We start from the raw sequence: 18,950 nt of genomic DNA, 5'->3' as shown, positions 1-18,950 counted from the left end.
ACTGTACAATCTGACAATTTCTTTCAGTTTCTAGGGCCTTAACTTTTAATATCAAAAGGATGGTAAAAAGTTCACACATAAAACGACTCCCACTTTACAGTATCAGTGACATTTGTGAGGTTAAGAGGTGATTTCCTGCTTTAGTTTCTTTTTGTTTACTCACAGGAAGCGGCAACATATCCCAGTCACAATAGCTGAGATCGCTCAGCCAGGTCCAAAACCTCCATTTTCTTCATCTAGAAAATGTCACTCACGTACATGCCCATCCTTCTTCCTCCCATGTCCAGAAAGTGACATTTATCTTTCATGAATAAAGCTGGAATTGATGTTTAATGACTCATTAGATATGTTCTCATTTACGTGTGTTTCTCTCACATGTCTAATTCAAGACTGCATTGATCTAATTCTTTGGTTTATTTTGAGAAAGAAATCCAATAAATTGGTAAGTTTTTTTGTTTGTTTGTTTGTTTGTTTTTTCTTTTCAGGAGCTTTTGCATAATTTTTTCTACTTATACAACACTCCTCTCTTTGACAATATTGGGCTAGATGAGAACATTCAGTAAACCTGAAACCCACCTCCATCTACACCAGATTTTTATTTATTTTTATCTTATCCATCTAAATATCTTTTTACATCTCTGCCCAAAACCCTCTACTTATTGATGGGCTCCAGGGGTTGGTGAATGTCCTAATATTCCATAACATCTCAAGTCAAAACAAGTTTTTGTTTTTTTCTTTTTTAGATTTGACTGAAGTGATGTATATGTCAGACAAAAACTTCTACCCTAAAATTAAAGCCTAGCCTTTTAATAGGCCCAAATGATACTCTTGCCAAAGGATGAAGTCTTGCCAAATAAGATAAGACTCCAGTAAAAACATGAGGAGCTCAAACAAGAACAGACTATAAAGATAGATTTTTTCAAACACCGTTGTGAGTACAGACTCTTTGGCCTACAAATTCTACACAAGTATACAATGTTGGATATCTGCCGAGGAACTCTGTTCTACCAAATGATCCACGTAAACAACAAACAAAAGTCCAGGAATCCACATCCTGATGGCCACTCTGAACTGCTACTTCTTGACAACCTGCAGTTCCCTCCATATAGGTATTCAGTGTTCACAAAATCAAGTCATGCTGCTTTGGAGTCCTTGCCCTGCAGATGTGGAGTGAACTCATGACTTCAGTGTTCAAACATTTGAAACTAAATGTGTTTCTGAACTCCTCATTTGACTACAATGACAGTAGCTCAATTACGCTATGTTCTGTACAGTACTACGAGAATACCAAGAAACAAAGCCAGTCACCCTATCTCTCCGGTAATCATGTCGACAGACTAAAGGTGACTATGTCTCTCATGTACCTGACAGAAAGGACATCAGCTAGGCCCCCCACTGTCAACCTGTCTTCTAAACCTGATCCCTCACAGCTCTGCTATTGTAGCCTTTTGACGTAGAGGAGCCCGCAGGCAAAACAGGTGCCATATAAATCAGCTCAGTAATAAATTACACACCTCTGAATTGCTTTTAATGTTGAGTGCTCCACATTTCAGTGAGTCTAACACACCCCTGCCAAACAGATGGGCCCCAGGCGGGGGAACGTACGCGCTCAGGAACAGCTCTTTTCTACTTGTGGAACTACGGTTCTTTGAATGCACACGGGTTTTTCCACTAATCTCACACACCGTTCAGACCACGTTACCACTGAAAATCCTCTGTCACCTTTTGTCCTTTGAACTCTGTAGTGCGGATCAACCAATTAGGACCCTCCAGTCAAGTCGACTTAGATCTTTGACAGTTACCGAAAGCCTCAGCTTATCCAATCCTCTTCACAGAGCATAATACTTGTGTGTGTGTGTGTGTGCGCGCGCGTGTGTGCAGGTGCGTGTAGGTAAGTGGGAGTGTATACACACTGTTGTATCTTTTTCTCTTTTATAATTCTGCATAGCAGATTTCAAATCCACAGAAAAATTGTATGGACAGTAGCAAAAACATAAAAATAAAATTCATTTGCGTGCACCGTGATTCCAGTCCACGTTTGTTCATGAATCCACAAAACATGTGGCAATCAAACTCCTCATGTTTAAAATGCACAGTCATGCTGGCGTTTGAGTACGAGCAAACTAACAGTGAATAACTAGCTCTGAACATCTCAAAAGGAGAAATATTTACTTTCTCAAGGGCGGAATGTGACAGAAAGACAGCAGGCTGAGACAGATGTGGTGGCCCGCCTCCTGGCATTTGGTGTGAGGAGGTTCCTCACACCCTTAAATCCATCCCCATAATCCCCCTCTGTTCACACGAATCATTGACACAGAGTTAATTAATGGGGCAGGAGAATGCAAATATTTAATTGGAGATAGAAATGTCACAGCCCTTGCATTTTCTCCACAAGGTGCTGTTTGTGATGAAACTAACAAATGAGGATAACAAAATGCAGCTGAGGACATCTGTCCAAAACATAGCCTTATCATAGTTTACAGTGCACTCTAATTAGAATGAGACAGCGTTACTAAAACTTCATGTGAAGGAATAATTAAAAGCTGTGAGATTTGTTTTTAAGACAGCAAGTTAAAGATGGCTGGATGGCTTGTGTCACCTTACTGTAAAGAGGTTCACATGTCGGTTTGTTGCAGGTGAACGTATGGGTTGTTTTTTTTTTGTGAGGAGGGGGTGGAGTGGGGATCATTTATGCTTCATTTGTCCTTTCAAACCATCCCAATCACAATTATCTATGTTGTTTTTACTGTGGGTCTCTCTCACATTGTTTGGAGTGCACTTGGGTTAACATTTTGAATACTAAAAACTGGAACAATCTGATATATTCTTATTCCAAGGGGAATTCCAGTGCAACACGGCAGGTTAACTGTTAACTGCTGTGGGGCTGGCAGCTGACGTCTGACATTTGCATTTGTTATAACTTTTTTTTTTTAACAGCATGGAACAAGCTCTTGACACCGTTTAAAATGGACTCATTGTTTCTTTACTTTTTTCTCGGTGCTCCAATTTATTTCCATCATGGACATTATAAAGGGTGAATTGTTTAGCACACTAATCCATCACGTGTGCCTGCCAAGTTTCCAGATTTATGACAGAACGGCAAACAGAGAAGTGCATCGACATCTCAAGTATTGCTTCTCTGCTCATAACTCATTCCAGACCCTTAGCATCATAATCCCCCAAAACATACTTTTGCCCAGCTACCGGATTTATTATAGCTCCTGTCCGTAGCCTAACCTGCGGCGGAGTGACATGCTGTACATCTACGGGCATGACAATACTGGTGCAGCTTTAGTAAAAAAAAAAAGGAAAAAAAGGAAAGAAAAAAATCAATGACATATCACTGTTGACAACAAAGCATTCCGCGCGTCTTAGTGCTGAGAGGCATAGGAGCTGGCATGGGGGAGTAAAAATGGGAATGTGTGTGCGTACAGGCTTTGTAATCCGGGGCTTCGGTGGAACTGCGCTGGAGTAGTCCTGAGAGGCCCTGTAGATCATCTTGGTCTATTAATCATGCCCCTCATCCATCAAAATCAAGAGTGTGAACAACTTAACCTCGTAGACCTCGTGAGCATAATTTAGAATCCTCCCCAAGACCCCAGAGAGGCATTCGCTGCAAATAACCTCGAAAACACATTGGTCACTGGTCTACTAATGGGCTGCACAAACTTCCTTCGGTCCTTTCCTTTGTTAGTATTAAATAAGCAACGGAATTGCTGATGTATATTTTAAATACATCTGTTATAACTTTCCTGACAGAAATAGCTCTGTGCTATGACAGAGGTTCAACTCTTGACCTGTATTTGGAATGATAACATGAGTAACTGAGCTGTCGCACGAAAAAGTTTGTCAAATAACAACGTTAAAAGACAATGAGACAAGCAACAGAGTGAAAAGGCATTGAGTCACACAATGCGATCTCCTCTAGCCTTCTCCTCTTAAGCCACCCAAACTCATTTTAATTATTCACCATGGAACACTGATACGCTACCTCTTTTTTCTGTTTCGTTCTTTTTTTAAAACAAAAGCAATTACATATGCACAAGTGGGTCCTCTTGTCATCGACTATCGTAACTTTATAGCCTACATACATGCAATTATGTGTAAACGACTCCTCTATTCGCAATTACCGCGCATCAGTCACTCACTGATGTTTGTCATTTGAATGGCAAAATGATGCGCCTGAGCTAAATATTGCATGCAGTGGAGGTGTAATACAGACACTTGAAAAGCAATGTGAAGAGGACCAACTTTAGGGCGCTCAAATTATCAAAAAAAAAGTTTATTGATGTTTTTTAATTTTTTAATCAAGCTACATTTTAATGCATGGCATAGCGCGCGCACACACATGCACATCTCCTGTACCGTGCTCATCAACCTTTGCTTGCAGAGTTTAAATGCACTGATCTTTGTCTAAAAGTAAACAGTTACAGTAACAGTTTATTTAAGTAGATCGATTATGAGAAGAAACAAAACATCTGCACACCTAGTCGGTTTTGGGATTTAATGGCGATTTTAAACCACCGGATCTCTGCAAATACTAAAACACAGAGTTCGATTTACTGTAATGACACCCGGAGTCGTGTGTCATATAGTTTCTCTTATCTTACCCCCCTGTGTCTTATTCCTGGCATAGTTGTCGTTGTTTACTTCGTGATTATTAACTAAATGAACTACACTTGGAAGCTGTCCCAGTTTTTTATACAGTGTATAACTTTTACGGTATTGATCTGATCCATATTTACCTATACAACACCATTGGGCACGTATCCAGTCAGTCATCCTCCGCACCACTTTCACAACAGGTTATGAGGAAATCTGTTGAGGGATTGGATGCGTCCCTAACGATAACTGGCTAGTGGTACAGTTTTCCAGTCTTTCCATTAGCCATCGAAGCGTGTCAATCAAATGTACTAGCTGTGCAGACTATGCCGAGAGGCGGGCAAAGGAGGAGGAGTTGAGAAAAAAACAAAACAATCCATGCTAGACGCCATCTTGAATCCAATGCATCCACTGAATGAGGATATCAGTGAAGAGAGGGAGACTCACATCGCTGTTCAAGGGGACTCATGTCATGGTAGTAGCAGGTTGGCAGCGAGGCGCCGTCGAAAGTCTAAAAGAATCCGTGGAGACAGTCGTCTGAATACTTAACCGAGGTGTTTATATCACTGCTCCATCGGAATACAGTGCATTTGGAAAAGATTTCTTTGGACATAACATCCGGATTGGGATCTGCCAAGCTGGCTCAACCTCGACATCCACTTTTAGCCAGTCTGCTAGGCTAGCCAACTAATCCAGCCTGTAAACTAGGAAACCCGGCATTGCCCTAAAGACTACGTTCGTGTCCCACAGCAGTGTATTGAGAAAATATTGTAAATGGAGCACTGACGCGTTTTACGCGAGACTGTTTTCATCCAACTGTTCGGTTTTTACGGATTAAAAAAACAATAATAACGATAGTCCGTAGCTGGCGAAGTGTTTTATCTTTGGACCTTGACATGGATTTACTAATGTGGCCACCAAGTGTTGAAGTCAAGAGCATGTATCGAGCAACATTAATTCATTTTTAATCCGTGTGGATTTAATCGGGCTCCCTCAGTTTGTGCATTGGTTAAAAGAGATCATAAAAGGATCTAGGATCGTTTAACTATTTGCCAGAACGTTTGGTACGAGCTTGGATCGGGGATATGTATATCCCTCCAGGTTGTATGGATCATGCCCATTAGATCCTAACCGAAGTGGAACTAACAGACCTCACATATTAAATCGTTACTATCAGCACGGATTTACCAGCACGCCATCCTATGCAGACTCAGACCAGAAATATCTGGCTTCACCATTGTGGAGAGAACATATTCACCTTTAATGTAAAATAATGTGTGAAAGTGTTTTATCAAGATAATGTCAATTAACGACTGTAAACGATTCTTGCGCGGTAAATGGATAAGCAGTGCGCTCGTGTGTCCGTGTGCACGGGGCAGTTGTAGTTCCAGTGTCAGTACGCGAGCTTTTTATCTTTAGCCTATGCAAGAAACGCATACGACCTCATATATTCCATTTTGTTTGTATTGACGTTTTAAAAGACGCTGTCAGTCTGAAGTGCGATGTTCGCCTTGTACATCACCGACAGAAGCCTACGTTTGAGTGGGCCCTCTTTCCCGTTACCGCGGACGCTCCCAAGGTTTGATTGACTGTCAGAACCCCAATTCTGAGAACTCATCGCTGAAGCTACACGTGTTTATACTTTCACTGACATTTTAACACGAGTTTACAACCAGCCTATTTGCTGATTCCCAGACTACTGACAAGTTAAAGGGGAAGAACGACCGCACTGTCTGTTTGGATTTATCTTGTTTTAAAGCGAGAAAATAAACTGAAAATGGGAGGTGCAACAAAACTTGCATTTGCAGTGTTCCTCATCTCTTGCTCCTCGGGTGAGTATATATTTGGAGACGTAATCAAAATGATTGAAAATGGCATGGCTGTAGGAATGAAGCCATAACCTGAACATGGCATTACGTATTTTTACTAACTGTCTGTCACTTTTAGCGCCAATGGGCAGCGTACTTGTGCGTGCATGCCCACCCCTTTCCCTCCCAAAGACCCTTTATACTCACTCGATTAATCCATATAGTTGAAATAATGAAGCTGTTGCTACATATTTGTATTGGCGACATGATGGCTTTGGGAGGCGCATGTTTGTAATTGCGTGTGGAAATGTGGGTTATTTAAATTTTGGGGTTTTTTTGTTTTTTCATTGTGAAGCAACACACCAATGTACAAGCCATATTGTCAGTATTTAGTGCCTGCACACGTTACTGCGTGCTTGGTAATCCTTATATTGTGGTAGCGACGTATTTGTTCACGGCTGTGCAATCAGGGAATTAAAAGATTCAGTTACGTAGTGCAACATTGTGCAACGATGAAGATAACGTTTTCCCTGTTGACTCTTGAAGTGAGTTGCATCTAACCTTAAACACGCTGAATGTACTTAAATTAACCGAACCCCCTAGTAAACTTGGGGGATTTGCATTTGCAGCTCAAACTTTGAATATGAGTGATTTTAAACTACCCTATTTCGTAATACTGAGAGAGCGCAAGTGAGAAAGAGACTGGCTTGTAATGAAGAGGCAGTAGGCTGCAGTAGCCGGTCAGAGAGCGTTTTAATACATCACAGAATCCGATTATCTGGTTGAATGGCGGTGCAACCTTAAATAAAGTGCTTTGGCATTCAAAATTGAAAAGGTATTCCTGTGTATATAATACAGGTTTATGCTTTATGCCGTTGAACCTACTGGTTAGAAAATAGGCCTAGTAGTGCTTCTACTGTAGTGGGATTTTGTGAGAGGAAAATTTCAGTAGCCCCACAATCAGAGGGATCGTGAATATTGCCACAGAGGATTGTTTAAAATAGCCAGTACAGTCATATGCAGAGCATATTATATTTGGGTGTTCCACCATATCAAGTATCTCAATTTTTTGTTTTTTGTCTGGGAAGTGATCAATCTTCTGATCTTGGCATCACATTGACTGCAGTGAGATTGCCTGTTTGTCACTATGAATTGCAGTGATCAAAACAAGATGGTGTTTCCCCCCCCCCCTTGTACATTGCGATTCCTTCCAGGTAGATGTGAAATTACGTTTCAGCCGTGAACTGCGATGTGTCATATTTTAGTGTGTGTGAGTGTGTGCTTGCACGTTTGCTGTGTAAGGCTCTGTAGTCCTTGTGTGGCAGGGATACAGTTGTATCTCTCTGATCCAGAGCTGGGTCTGTGCCCAGACATTGGGGTAATTACACTTTCACTGGGCTGATGGAACTCAAGACTCAGATTAGATTTTGTTCAGATGAGGAGAGAGGAGCTGGAGAGACATGTTCAGGGCACTCGTGCATCCTCCAGAATCAAGTCACTGAAGCTGATCCTATGCCTTGATGTTAGAGCTATCCTTTTCACATTCCAAAACGGCGCCTCGAGATTTTGCATCTACTTTCTGTTGATTTCTGCTGAACCCTCATTTCCCCCTCAGTTCAGACATTCCACTGTTGAACAGTTCTGGTGGTCTCACAGTCAGATTTTCAGGGTCCTTTCACTGCCTGAATAGTTCAAGACTGAACCCGAGGACCAGTGAAATTGGGCTCCGTTTGTCTTAGTTGCTATCGGAAACACTGGTAACCAGCTCCTCGCGTGATTGGTCGGTTCCCTTTTCTAACTGTACTGCTGATTCTGCAGTGGTAAGCAGCAACATTCTAATATGGGCCTAACACAGGGTCCTGGCCTTAGCCTTCAGGCGTTCACATAATCCCATACTGCTTTTTAAAATGCTGGTCCTGCAGCCAGCTGGTCAAGGTCGTCTTTTAAAGAAGCCGATGACAGTGAGTAAGAGTAATAGCATTACCAAGACATGCACTCTGTCCTTGTTACAAAGTAGATTATTCTTAAGTTGTCATAAATGTGAGTCGTCCTTGATTTTTGCATCGGTGCCTGAGAGAGAGAGAGAGCATTAAAGTTTGCGTTTTGGTTGAGACAGCAAGTTTTTTTTCTTTCCAAAGCGCTACCACCAGTGACATTAACGCAGGAGAGACACAGCATGTATAAAGGAAATCGTGTATTGAAAAAATAAAGTAAAGTAAACTAAAGTAAATTAGGGATATAAACTCTATTGGAGCCAGATGTTTCCTCACAGGTGTGGTTACTGAGATAATTAAACCATTAAAAACCCATCATACACCAGGTCATGTGTAAAACTGCTGGCAGTCCCAGTCGTCCATTATTATGGCCCCCGTGACTAGAGGAAGAGATCTTAGCGAATTTGAAAACAGGGTGACTGTCAGGGCACGTTTGGCTACAGGTTCAGTGACAAAGACTGCCCAACTCCCTGATGTTTCACAGGGAACCCTGGCCAAAGTGATGTTGGGCATCGATATGTTAGGTGAACCTTGGTTAAAAACACACACTCCTCAAGTGTGATGTCCGTGCGATGTCGGTTCGAGATGCAAGACAAAGCAGATGGACAACCCTGACTCAGTTGACAGCAAATATCAACCTAGGATGGGAGCTGTCAACTTCATCAGCAGTCTGTTAAGAACTTAAAACAGAGGGATCCACCGGTCCCATCACACTGTATAAACCTCCTTTTACACCTAAAACTTACACAGTCGGATGAGTCAGTCTCCACTCTGTTCTCCACAAGTGGCTACGCCACCAATCTGTCACACAAACCAAAAGGATCCCCCCCCCCCCCCTATTTTGGAGACTGTTTGTGGTGCTGGGTGCATTTTCCTCCCTTGGTTCAGGTCCACCCAACACTGGGAAGGGAAAAGGAAACATCGATAAACACAATGCTGTTCTTAACGATCACCTTCATCCTGTGGTGAGGCATTTCTGTCCTGATTGGAGTGGTCTCCACAGGGGCATGAGTGGTCGCTGAATGGTTTGGTGGGCTTCAAAACAAAGTAAACCGTATGCCATTGATTGGCTTAGTCAGCGGTGCTCAACCTAATGGATCACTTATGGAAAAATCTAGAGTGGCATCTCAGACTGGCTTTTTCACCACCACCATCAACAAAACGCCAGGTTTCTCTTGAAACAGTGATAATGCATCCATCAAGCAGAGTTTTGGAAACTTTGTAGAAATCAAAGAATGCCAAGATGATTCAAAGCTACTTTGGATGCTTTTCATGGCTCTACATGACGCTGGTGTTTTCTTTATATTTTTTTTTTTTTTTTTTGACAGATACCTGTTTGTTTTGGAAAGTCAACATTTCAGCTTGACTGACGGATTCCTCAAAACATGTTGTTTTGTAGTGGGTTGTGCAAAGCAGTCATGATGTGTCCTTTTCATTGTTTTCTGATCATTCATAACTGATTTGATGAAAATCGCCAATCTGGTCTTCCATTGCAGCCTTTTGGTGCCAACATATCAATAAAGTCTCAACATGAAATCCATTTTGACAGCATCGACTTAGTCTCTGGGCTTACTGGATTCAGGACAGAACAAATGATATTTTGTAGCAAATATCAGATCAGCGCCAGAGGTTTAGAGTGGGATACATAAAGACAAAGGCCATGCTTGGCCTCCTGGGAGCAGAGAGCAGTTTCACACAGTCAGGGTTTTCAGTGTGCCCCTGGCTCTCCCACTAGCTGTGAAGGAGGCCAGATGTCTATTGCTGAATTGATCCTGTTTAATGTAAGCTAAGAAAGGCCACTGACGCACATGCCAAGGTCACCAAAAAAAAAAGTTAAACCCTCTCTCTAAATGTATTCAGAACTTAAGTCGACCCCCTGGGCAGGTTCATGGTGCTAACTGGGGTGCAGTCATTATATTTTAATGTTTATATCTAATCTTTCTTATTCAGAACAACTTAAGCGCGGATTGTTTCATTCATAGACACACTCTCCTTTGTAGCTGTTCTTGGCCCTTGTCACATTGGCACTTCACTGTGACAAAATCTCAAATGTGACTTGATTATGTAGGTTCCCCAATCTGTTTTTCCAAGATTTTTTATTTCCAACTCAGTGAAAGTTAAAACAGTTTAGTCAATGACAAGTGTTTGTTCAACAATACGAAACATAAACACGTCCTTTGGCATTGTTAGAGGAGAAAGCAGATCTGTCAACTGTACATTACGTTGCTCTCGTGACTGTTGAAAGGTAACTGTCAGTGAATGCACCACCCCTTGTTCCAGTGTTCTGAGTCTTGTTTTTTTGCTGAGTGGCTGGGCGTGGCTTCAGGGAATGACACTGAAATCTCCTGTAAGATTTTCTGGTTTTGACTGAGGACTTCTTAGTGTCCCAGTGTTCCCAGTGCTTATTTCTATTGCTTGAATTGGTTGGTTGAATAGCTTGTTTCTCTTTAACAAGGCCATTGTTGTCTCTTTTTTTTTTCCCTTTTTCTTTCCTATGCATGTGTGTATCTGATGAGGTTTAAAAACATCATGCGAATACGAGTGGGGTAGTTTTAACAGTCGGCTCTCTTCACCAGTACGCCTGTTTTGGTTAAAAAAAAAAAGAGTATTTAGAAAAATTAGGAAACGGAGAGGAAATCATCTCTGCATTTTTTCCCAGGGTATTTGACTGATTAGTTCTTCATTCTTCTGTGATTGAGCATGCAGAGGGAGTGAATACCCAGTGCGGTGAGGGGATGACGGAGTGGGACAGATGCTCTAAAGCCCCTTCTCCCGGTGTTCTCCATGGCTCCGCTCTGTCCGGAACCAGAGGTCACGGCCTGGGAACCCATACAGTGGCTCAGTGGGAACCCAGGAACCTAGAGAGCTTTTTGTTTGAGAGTGCTTGCCATAACCAGGCTTAACTGTATCCGCTGCCTCAAATGCTTTGTGAGAAACAGAGAGAGAGAGAGAGAGAGAGGGGGGGAGAATGGGGGAAGTGAAGAGAGAGAGAAAGTGAATGTATTTCATAAGCGTGATTTTGTTCGGTGTGGGTCGACATGAAAGCTGTGTGTGTGAAAGGAAGCAGAGCGTGTGTGCCGGCAGCTGCAGCCTGCTGGACGGAAGATGAGTGACACGGACTAGGGCCAATCAAGGACAAGGATGTTTTCATCTAGGCCAACAACATTTCACAGCCCAAAAATAAAAGGTGTAAACAATTAGGGAACAGAGTGTTGCCAAGTCATGTGTTTAAAAAAGAAAAAAAGAGAGGATAAACAGATTGTTAACATGTAAGAGTGTGTCATGGAATGTTTTCAAAGAGGTCTGAACATATACTTCCGTGAAGGGTCAGTATTTTTACCTTGATGGAAGGATTTTTATAACTTAGAACGTTTTAGTCTCCCTGGGACTGACTATAGCATTTGCTCATTGTCAGCGATAAAGATAAATGCTTTTTTCCCTCCTAAACTTCATATGTCTCCATGTCCACGTGCAGTTGTGCTCGAGCGCGTACTGTTATTTGTCTGACCATAAGTTAATGGCTCTATTTTGAGTTATAAGATTGCTGCTTGCAGAATGTTGAGAAATGTTGACTTCATTACCGCAAACTCACATTATCAACTTTTCAACAAAGCCATGCTGATTCAGGCTCTGTTTTCCTGGCTGTTACAGGAAAAATGACATAACCTTTTGGGGGGGAAATGCACTTTGCTTAACTGATACTGGCTGTATGTCTGAGTGTTAAGGAAATACCCCCTCTGTGCAGCCAAAATTCTGTGTGTGTGTGCGTGTGCGTGTGTGTGTGCGTGTGCGTGTGTGCGTGCGTGTGCGTGTGCGTGTGTGCGTGTGCATGTGTGTGTGTGTGCGCGCGTTGTTGTTGTTTCTGTTTTTTGCTTTTCCACCATTGTGTCCAGAGTTGCTTCAGCGGGAGTGAAGTGGTTAATTTGTTTTGTAGTCTATGAATGTATCAGCATGAGGAAAAATAATGCTTAATGACATCCTCTCACAGGACACTCTGAAAAGTGGGATGTTTTGTAGCTAATCAGGCGACATCACCACGTCCGTCCTCTCTTGGAGGGAACGGTTCCTTTTTCTCATGTCGTATTTAATAGACGTACCGCGCTTGGATGACATTGATTTGTTTTCTTTCTGTCTCTTTCTCCAGTCGCTGTTTGCAGTCCCCACCCCCCGTACTGGTGTAACAGAGAACTGTACTGCTCCTATCGATTGTTGTAGTTTGATTCAGGTCTCAGAAGCAGCTGCTGCCTTCCCTGCCATTCAGCTCTTTTGTGAAGAGTCCTTGGCTCCTTTAAGCGGGATTTTTTTTTTTCTTTAAAAAGGCGGGTATTGTACACCAAAAGCTGAAATCCTCTACTGTGCATCTCTGATGAATTTTAAGTAGTGCTTCAGAGACAACAGTGTCACTCCCCGTATTCGCCCACAAGAAGCATAGAAAGAAACCTCATTACTGTAAGAATGAGCTGATTACGGAGTCTAATCCAAACACATTAGTACACAATTGCATCCCATAATGAGACTCACACTCCAGCACCTCCGCCCGCATGGAGAGGTGGAGTTGTGTTTCGCTTCTCTGGGCCTGAATCGGTTTTCCACTCTCTCTCCCTATCTTAGAAAGCGTTTCCTGGTTTACTCTGCATTCCGGCAAGCCTTGGAGACACGGGTGTAGGCTACCTCTTTGGGAAGCTTAACTTCCCCCTCTTACATATTTCTGCTTTGCCCCTCCTGCGTTTTCCAGAAACAGGACAATGCCTTTCCAGGTTCCTGTTTCTCTGAAGTGCTGTGTATCGTGTTCTGTGTTACAGCTGTGGAATATGAGGGTCCCATAATGCTCCAGTGTCTTACCCCCATTAGACTCTATGGAAACCCCAAAATGCTACCCTGCACCTCTCATGTAGATTGAAAGTGTGAGTCCGCACACCAGCACACATACACCTACACGCACACACGCACGCGCACACACACACGCACAGACACACACACACACGCACACAAGGAGTTATGAACTACAATGTATCTGAAAAACAAATAGCACTAGTCCCTAACTTCCCAGTGGAGTGTCCTCTCTCGGCCCAAATGTGTGTGTGTGTGTGGTTTTGCGTACTTTCTCCAAACACTCCCAGACATGGCTGTTATTCATTACATTGGGCTGCATTGGGAACTTAGGACAGTGTTTGTCTCCCAGGCACAATGGTTTGTAGAGGCGTTCTCAGAGATCGGGGGGAGAGGGGGCATTGTGAGTCTGATTAATGGCCTAATTGTTGTACATTTATCACAATTTATGTTTAATGCTCCCTAAGCTCTAACACCCCCCCCCCCCCTCTTTCAGGGCTTCTTTCCACATTCCATAGTGTGTTTCTGTTCGTCATCCTTACCGTGTTGTCATCTGAAGGGAGGTTTTCAGAGAGGCTGAGAGAGAGTATCATTTTCTCTTTGTTACCGTACTTAAAATGGCTTCAAAGCAGGACAGGAAACATGGGCGACAACAGACTGAACAGTCTTGACGAAGTGCTGACTAAACTGCCAAGGGAACAGGGTCGGGGGGTACCACAGGGGTGTGCTGCTCATTCGCTCCATTGTGAGGTGATGGAGACTGAAACGCGGAGTGGGGGGGGGGGTGGGGTGGGCACAGGGCTTTGTTTCCTTGTCATGTGCTCGTATGTTCCTTTTTAGAGTGTTTGTGATAAGGTTCCAAAGGCCAGCAGTGCAAGGATTAATCAGGGATTTTCCTTATTCACGCAAGACAAATTACGAGCCTACCTGTTTGTTGGTTAGTCAGTTATATGGAAAGACTTCGATCTGTTTTCATTAACTCTTTGTAAAAGTCACTAAAAGACCAGTCTTTTTTTGTGTGCGAGTGTGTGTAAACAAGTTTTAAAAGATTAGGATTGCTAAGGGTAGGCACCAATTTTTATTTTACTTCTTTTACTTGACAAATGAATAAACGAAAATTGTAGGCCTCGGTCGTGACTTGGTGCAGTTGTGAAAGTGTTCTTGTCAGATTGTTATAAAACATGTAATGACAGTAAATTGCTTATGCAGGTCCTGGATTGCTCAACCAGTCATACTTCTGTTGCACGAGGCATCACGGTTGACATTCCTAACCGACTTTTTCCCCCGACTTTTTTTTTAATTCAGTTTTCTGTGCTGATTGTCCCTGACCATCTTAGATCACACTGGCTTGCTTTTGAGGTACCTGTTGTGTTCAATTTTTTTACTGACTGATTTTTTTAAAAGTCATAATGTTTTCTCTTCCTCTCCACATGAAGTTTCCTAAATCCTTAATTATCACATCTCAATCACCTCTTCAAGGAAACAGCCTTAGCAAACATAATATCTCCACACCATCCTGGTCTTTGGTAAGGAACTGTTTAAAAGCCTTCTCTTTCAGAAAGGGCTCTAAGCATGTACAGTTTGTGCAGCCAGACTGGAGCGCTATTAGAGTAGGCTGTTCTGGAATGTGTGTGTGGGTGGGTGTGTGGTGGAAAGGTGTGTGTGTGAGTGAGAGAGAGGCTGGTTCTCTGTGGCGGAACCACTGAGGAGAGTGTAAGGCCGTGCGACATTCCAGTGTGGATTATGAGATTCTGGACCGTGTCACTAAGAACACTGCACCCGGCAACCATATGGAAAGAGAATGGAGTCGTCCCCCCCCCCCCCCTCTGATATTCTCCTTCCTTCTCCAGACAGAACAGTGGGCCTCTAAGCAACTAAGAAACATCATAGTACAACATAGAAACTTACAGACTATAGTTTGCTTTAGCGGAACACATGAGAGAGAGAGAGAGAGAGAGAATGTGTGGAAGTTGGAGCTGAAACATGTTTTTGCTGAGTGAGATCTTCCTTTTTCACCCAGTAAAAGACTAAGTAGTGAGACTGAAAAGCAGATTTGCTGTTGACGGAGGTGATCAGATCTACTGCTGTCTCCACTCATGGGCTCTTTTTTTTTTTTTTACCAACCTCACCCTGTTCACCTCATTGCAATTCAACATGAGAGAGACTGTTTTAGTGATAAACTGATAGGCAGTTTACTTTGGACACCACAGTTATAGGTTGCTCTGCTTGCGATTCTGTAGTGTACAGAGATGTAGCGATACCGCAGACCGTTTGTCTATTGAGAATGATTTGTGGTGCCTTTCAGAGCAAACCAAGCAATCATAGCTTAAAATCGCAGTGCAATTCTTTATAATTCTTCTGCTTTGGAGTTCAAGACTTGTTGCCGTAACAGTGCCTTAGTCTCTAAAAACAGTTATTGGTGTGTGCCACACACGTTCTTCCTCGCAAGGTGTTCTAGTTTGGTTTTAGAGCTCGTTGGAGGTGCTCCACGGACTCTGTGTGGGGTCTGTTTAGAACGTGGTTCTCTTGCGCTTAACCACACTCAATCTAAGTGTTTTAGATTCTTCTACCCTCAGCACCCAAGTTACACTGAGAGTATACAGAGAGAAAAAAAAAACAAAGAAAGGGAGAGAGGGAGTTCTCTGCCATCTCTTTGCAAATGACATTGCTATCTCATTTACACGTAAACGTTACCAAGAAAAACAATGGCTCATTTCCATAGACGAGTTGTCAGAGACACCTCACAGATTCATCAAGAATTTATACACACACAACAATTTATTCTTTTCTGCTCATTTACATTTATAGGATCTTCTGAACAGTTATTTGGCATGTCGGTCTGAGGTCCGCTCTCTCTGTGAGTGAGATGTTTTACAGCCAACTGGCAAGCATGCACTCCTTAATCATGTTATTGGACCTGATATCACACGGCCTTGACTCCATCCGTTGGACTCTGCGCTGGGGGGTGTCTGTGTGTTTTGAGGTGGCCTGGTAGAGTACGTGGAAGTTTGGCTTTACTACGGCATACTGTAACAAAGAAAAGAAAAGACTGTGGCAGTGACATAAGGTCCGGTGTGCCCTGCAACGTTCTACGTCACAGCTTTTCTTCAGGCAGACTGACTGGCCACCTTCTGAACTGACGGGAGAGGAACACATTATTTTTGCATAAGAAACAAACATCGGGATACGGAACACTCCATCCTTCAAATCTCACATTATCCCACATGGTTAGTCCCCCCCCCCCCCCCCCCCCCCCCCTTTCCTCTCAGGCCTGGCCAGGCGAGTTTTCTTTCTGTGTTGCTGTGTTTTGAGGAGAGAGAGTGTCCTGGCGGCAGCGGTGGCTTGTGGACTGAATGGAAAGCTCTGAGGGCGCTGAATAATTGAGAGAGGTCAAAGATGTGTGGCAGCGCAAATGTTGAGCGAACTCTCGTCTCCTCTTTCGGTGGCCGGGCTACTTTTCGACAGTTGTTGAGGATGTAATGCGAACCCCACTGCCCCCCCGTGTCTCGTTCTCTCTCAATTCACAATGTAAACTACAGCTGCCACACACAGGAGTGAAACTGAAAAAGCTAAAAACACCGCTAGTGTCACCAAGAGAAATTAAACCACAGTCAAAACCACTGTTCTACACAGTTATCAGAGCTGTTGTAGAAACAGGCCTGTATAATTGTGTGGAGAATTTTTTGGCTTTGTACTAGATGGCAGACTGGACTGTAATTTAGTTTGAAGGAGCATACGGTGGAACAGTGACTGTAATTGGCCTATTTTTGCTTTTTGACTGAAAGAACAGTCTAATGAAAGACATGGGCCCTGTGTTTTCGAGATGCCGTTGTTTCACCAAGAAATTTCTGGAAAGAAAGAGGGAGAATTATTTTACACCCTTGATACCAACGCTATTCTGTTGACCATGAAATTAAAACACAAGTAATTCTGTCTTTAGATTGGTCTACAGCATGAAAGCAATTCTAAGGCTAAGGGGACTCTTTCCTCAGGCTTACGTTAATCTTTTACCTTGTTTTCTAACCTTCTCTCTGTCCTCGAGGGTGGTCTGCTCCCAAAGCAACTCTCTGTAAACTCCAGTTTGTGTTGGTGGACTGCCAAAGTCTTCTTCACATTCTCTGCTCTTCATTTTACCTCCGTGTGTTACTCCCTCAGTGCCTGTTTTGCCTCAGGGATACCTGGAGGCGTCAGCATCCACTATATCAAAGAAATAAGCTGTTTTCATTCCTCTTTGACCTGTGCTCTCTTTCAGTTAAGTAACCCACACTTAGTCATCATGATCCATTAAACCCGCTGCATGGGCCCTGCGTTGGTCTTCTTAGTCAGGTCAAGGAGGTGGAGAATGCAGTTTGCCTAAAACAGTGGCTGGTTGGGTTTAATGAGGTCATTTACTGTGGTGTCTTCTGTTTTGAGAGGATCTTTGCTGTTCTCGTAGGAGATGCCGTGCTTTATGATTTGACCAGAAGGAAATATGATTTGAACTGGAGGAAATATTGGACAGGTGGTTTATAAAAGCTGTCCTGCCCATCCCGTCTGACTGATTCTGCACTTCGTTTCACCACAAAGAGGCACGCGTCCGTGTCCATGACGTGCGTCGTCCCCTTCCTTGCCTCATCCCTTCAAAACTTTGAGAGTTTACGAGATCCTCACCGAACGAAGTTTGAACGACGCCGAATTGCGTACGGAAGAGACAGGTTCTCTCATTAGCATTCCGGCAACTCACTCCCCGCCGTGACCAACGCTCAGGCTACAGGATGAATGAGTCACACTGGTAATATTTCAAACAACTTCCCTTTTTGCTATATCTCATTTCCCCCATTACGCTTTCCACCAGGGACACAATGGAGGAGAAAGGGTCTATCGACAGGTCTCCCGAGACTGCAGACTTCCCGCCTCAGTGCCAGTACCTGCTGTTGTTTTTAATAGCGTGTTAAGTGCTTACACACCGGCTGGGTATGTGTTATTGTGGAGCTGTAGAATGTACTTAACACTGACTGTTCACATTAGCTTGGATTGTGCTCAGAGTTTTTTATTCTTTCTTTGGTATGTGTTTTGTTCTGTAACAGGAGAGTCTGGCCTACTTCAGAATTTTTTTTTATTTTCCAAGACAGTGTTAAATTATAGCTTACAGAGAGAAGAAGTGTTCCAGCATGGCTATCATCTACTACACTGTCGTAAAGCTGCAGTCAGCTGTTGGTAATTTGTTTTCTGTGGAGTCCCCCCCGCATTTGGGGACTGCTGCAGTCAGGCCATGGGCGCTGATGACATTTCCGCAACACATTTTACCAAGTACATAATGTCCTTCTGTCCTTTCATGGGTCGTGGATGTATTTATGAATGTTTATGCAGCTGTTCGGATCATCTACGAGAGCGTTAACCTGCTGACCGTTTGCCATATTGATCCTAAATTCCTCTACGTTCCTGCCGTAATCCAGGTGATCGCAAGCTTCTGTTTCAAGAACATACACCATAGTTAATCCCTGTTTTTCTCAGCCTGTGCTAATTAATAAAGCCTTTTTTTAAAAAAAAATACAGAGTGAATTTCCTGTGCGTGGGCAGCGCCAGCCTCCTCAGTGTGTTGTCATGTTCAATCAAGTCTTTGTCAGCCAGCCATGCTAGCGTTAGCCCATAACAAAAAAAAGAGAGAATCAGCCCCGCGAGAAAGATTTCATTAACTAATGCAATGATGAAGACGTCAAGCTCGCAAGATTCGGTC

At 43.1% G+C, this 18,950-nt stretch overlaps 1 protein-coding gene across 1 annotated transcript in view; it reads left to right on the top strand.

Moving 5' to 3' along the window:
- The first annotated feature begins 5,050 nt into the window (after window positions 1-5,050).
- acvr2ab (activin A receptor type 2Ab) overlaps window positions 5,051-18,950 on the top strand; it is a 32,596-nt gene continuing 18,696 nt past the window's right edge. Inside the window, exon 1 of the mRNA XM_030771423.1 lies at window positions 5,051-6,434. Within this exon, the coding sequence (XP_030627283.1) occupies window positions 6,380-6,434 (55 nt within the window). The 5' untranslated portion in view covers window positions 5,051-6,379. The remainder of the gene's footprint in view (window positions 6,435-18,950) is intronic.

The sequence above is a fragment of the Chanos chanos genome, chromosome 4 (assembly GCF_902362185.1).
Source record: "Chanos chanos chromosome 4, fChaCha1.1, whole genome shotgun sequence".
Lineage (NCBI taxonomy): Eukaryota > Metazoa > Chordata > Actinopteri > Gonorynchiformes > Chanidae > Chanos > Chanos chanos.
Note: the sequence above shows the minus strand (reverse complement) of the source record. Positions and strands in the feature narration are given on the sequence as shown.